Source organism: Oryzias melastigma, linkage group LG22 (assembly GCF_002922805.2).
Source record: "Oryzias melastigma strain HK-1 linkage group LG22, ASM292280v2, whole genome shotgun sequence".
Taxonomy (NCBI): domain Eukaryota; kingdom Metazoa; phylum Chordata; class Actinopteri; order Beloniformes; family Adrianichthyidae; genus Oryzias; species Oryzias melastigma.
The window spans coordinates 1,662,916-1,665,536 of NC_050533.1; the positions used below are offsets into that span (position 1 = coordinate 1,662,916).

The following is a 2,621-nucleotide window of genomic DNA, read 5'->3' on the forward strand; positions in this document are numbered from 1 at the left end:
TTAAAAAATACTATTATGTTATTTTTCTTTAGGCAGAGAGCCGCTGTGGAGGGGTAAAAGAGCCGCAGGTTGCAGGTTAGGATGAAGTGAGGGAATTCGGACGCAGCCCGTCTCCGGCTCTTATTTTGGAGGGGAACTAAACTATATTTAAGTAGATGCTATTTTTTAAACAAAGTTTAATGACACTTTTGTTTTTTTGGTTCTATGGAGAACTGATTGAATGTTCTGTGAGGTTGGATGAATACTTCTCCCCCTGCAGAACATTCCCGGATTTGGGAATTCTGAGATGGAGGTTTGGATCCATTAAGAAAACACGAATCTCCTTGGATTTGATCAACATTTGAGATTACAAAATGCTGAACTGCAGCGTGAACACGCAGAATCTGAAGACGACCAAAACAGAAAGTGATGCGCGCGCGGCTCTTCGGGGAAGGAAGCGCGTGTCAGCGCGAGTCCGGGAACTGAGGGAGGAGGCAAACGAGCGGGGAGGGAGGGGGGAGGAGGAGACCGGAGAGGAGACCGGAGAGGAGACCGGAGACCGGAGAGCAGCCGCATTTCTGCACGCCAGGAGAGCAGGACGCACGGGAACACCGCGCGCGCACAGGTGAGTTCGCTGCAGGTACGGCTTCTCCTCAGGAGTTTATTCTCATGTATAAAACTGTGTTTGTTTAGAGAATTCCTTCACATTTCCAAACCAAATCCTGTTTGAGGCTTTTTAATCTTTTTTCCCTCAGATCAGAGCGACACCATCAAACTTCATCTCAATTTATGACATTTTTCTTCGTAAAAGTCGAACTTTAAAGTTCATTTTTGTTTATGTCTCCTCCAACTTTTCCTTTCAGACCTTCAGGTTTTCTGTTATGTAACATTATCTGACAGTTTTACTCAAGATTTTCCCCTTTAAAAACCAGATTACCAGCTAAATAAAAAGTGAAATTCGGTCTGAATGTTCTTCTTGAGAGTTCTTCTATGGAGCTAAGTTGGGGCCAATATTAAAGCTAATTGAAAAAAATATTGGTGTGTGGACAAAAAATGTTTTTTTTACTATTCTAAAATAAACTTAATTAATTTCAGCTTCAAATTTAACATTTTTTTAAGTTTCAAAACTTAAAATGTCATTTTCAAAACACTTTTTCAGTTTCAATTTTTTTACTTTTAACTCTATTTTTTGTTTTTGATTTTGAAAATTTCAGATTCGAAAACAAAAAAATTGTTTTGGTCAAACACCAAGATTTTTTCATTTTGTTTTATTTGGGTTTTTGAAATAATATTGGCTCCAACGTAGCTCCATATGCTCCTGCATCTTAAAAAGTGAAATGTTGGATAATTTAACAAAAGTATTGTGATTTTTTACATTTAAAATTATTATTTTTCATCAATTTAAAATGTTGAGCTGATGGTTTACTCAACTTAAAATTGTATTTTGATTAAAAATACTAAATTTAAATGTGACATATTGCAGAACTTCTATCAAATGGTCCAACGTCCTGCTTCTGACCATCAGGTGATCCTCTCAGCCATGGAGTGCTTCAAAAACTGCTGCAAGAACTTCCTGCAGAAGAGTGAGAAGGAGCATGAAACCCAAGGTGAGGCGACGGCGTGCTGAGCTGCAGGTCTGACCGACTGCGTCTGGCTGACTGTTCCTCTGCCTTCCAGTCATCACCATGACGATGCCTCCGAACAAGACGGGAGGCTCAGAGGACGAAAAGAGGAGGCCGGTCGCCGACGACTACCTGCTGTCGAAGCTGCCCCCCGACGGCAGAGAGGTGCCCTTTGTCGTGCCGACATACGTCCAGCCCAGAGTGAAGCCCCCCAGTCCCGGCGCCCGGCCCCCCCACCACAGTACGTACCCGTGGGGCAGATCAGAGAGCGGCTGAAGATCGGAGCTTCACGCCAAACATGGAGTATTTTAAACCAATCTGATGTAATCCAGTCAGTGGAGGGTTTTTCTACCGAATGTTCATCCATGATTGCAAAAGTTAAACCAACATTTGCTGCTATAATCAAATCTGTTTTCAGAAGAGCAGAGTGACGAAAACCAAACAAGTTTAAATCCTCTAAAACTCTCCGGAGGTTCATGTGTTTTCTCTTTTAAAACGTTTGATCAAAAAAATCTACAAGAATGAAATGAAACGTGAAGCTGGATCAAAACAGAAAAAAAAATTTAGTTTAAACTAAAAAGAAGATCCGGACTTCTACGGAGCTAAATTGGAGTCAATATTCTTTGAATCCCAAATAAAACAAACTGAAAAAAAACATTAGTTTTTAGCCAAAAAAGAAGTAAAATGTCCAAAACTTTTTGCTATTCTAAAACAAACTATTATTTACCTCTTCAAATATTTGGATTTTGATGTTTTAAAATTCAAAATGTCATTTTCAAAACTTTTTTTTTTCACTTTCCAATTTCTTTTCAACTTTTTTTGGTCTTTGAATCTGAAAATTTCAAAATCAAAACAAAAAAAAAAAAAGAGTTGAAAGTGATAAAACATTTGAAACTTAAAAATACGTTTTGAAAATGACATTTGAGTTCTGAAATTTCAAAAAGAATTAAATTTGAAACTGAAAATAATGAAGTTTATTTTGGAATAGCAAAAAGTTTCAGACATTTAAGATTTTTTTTG

The 2,621-nt window shown here is 38.2% G+C and overlaps 1 protein-coding gene across 1 annotated transcript in view; it reads left to right on the top strand.

Annotated features, from left to right (window-relative positions):
- Positions 1 to 538: 538 nt before the first annotated feature.
- Positions 539 to 2,621, top strand: part of LOC112147726 (tandem C2 domains nuclear protein) — a gene marked incomplete at its 5' end in the record, with an annotated part of 11,197 nt that continues 9,114 nt past the window's right edge. Inside the window, 3 exon segments of the mRNA XM_024274300.2 lie at positions 539 to 604; positions 1,505 to 1,586; positions 1,657 to 1,842. Of these exon segments, the coding sequence (XP_024130068.1) occupies positions 1,520 to 1,586; positions 1,657 to 1,842 (253 nt within the window).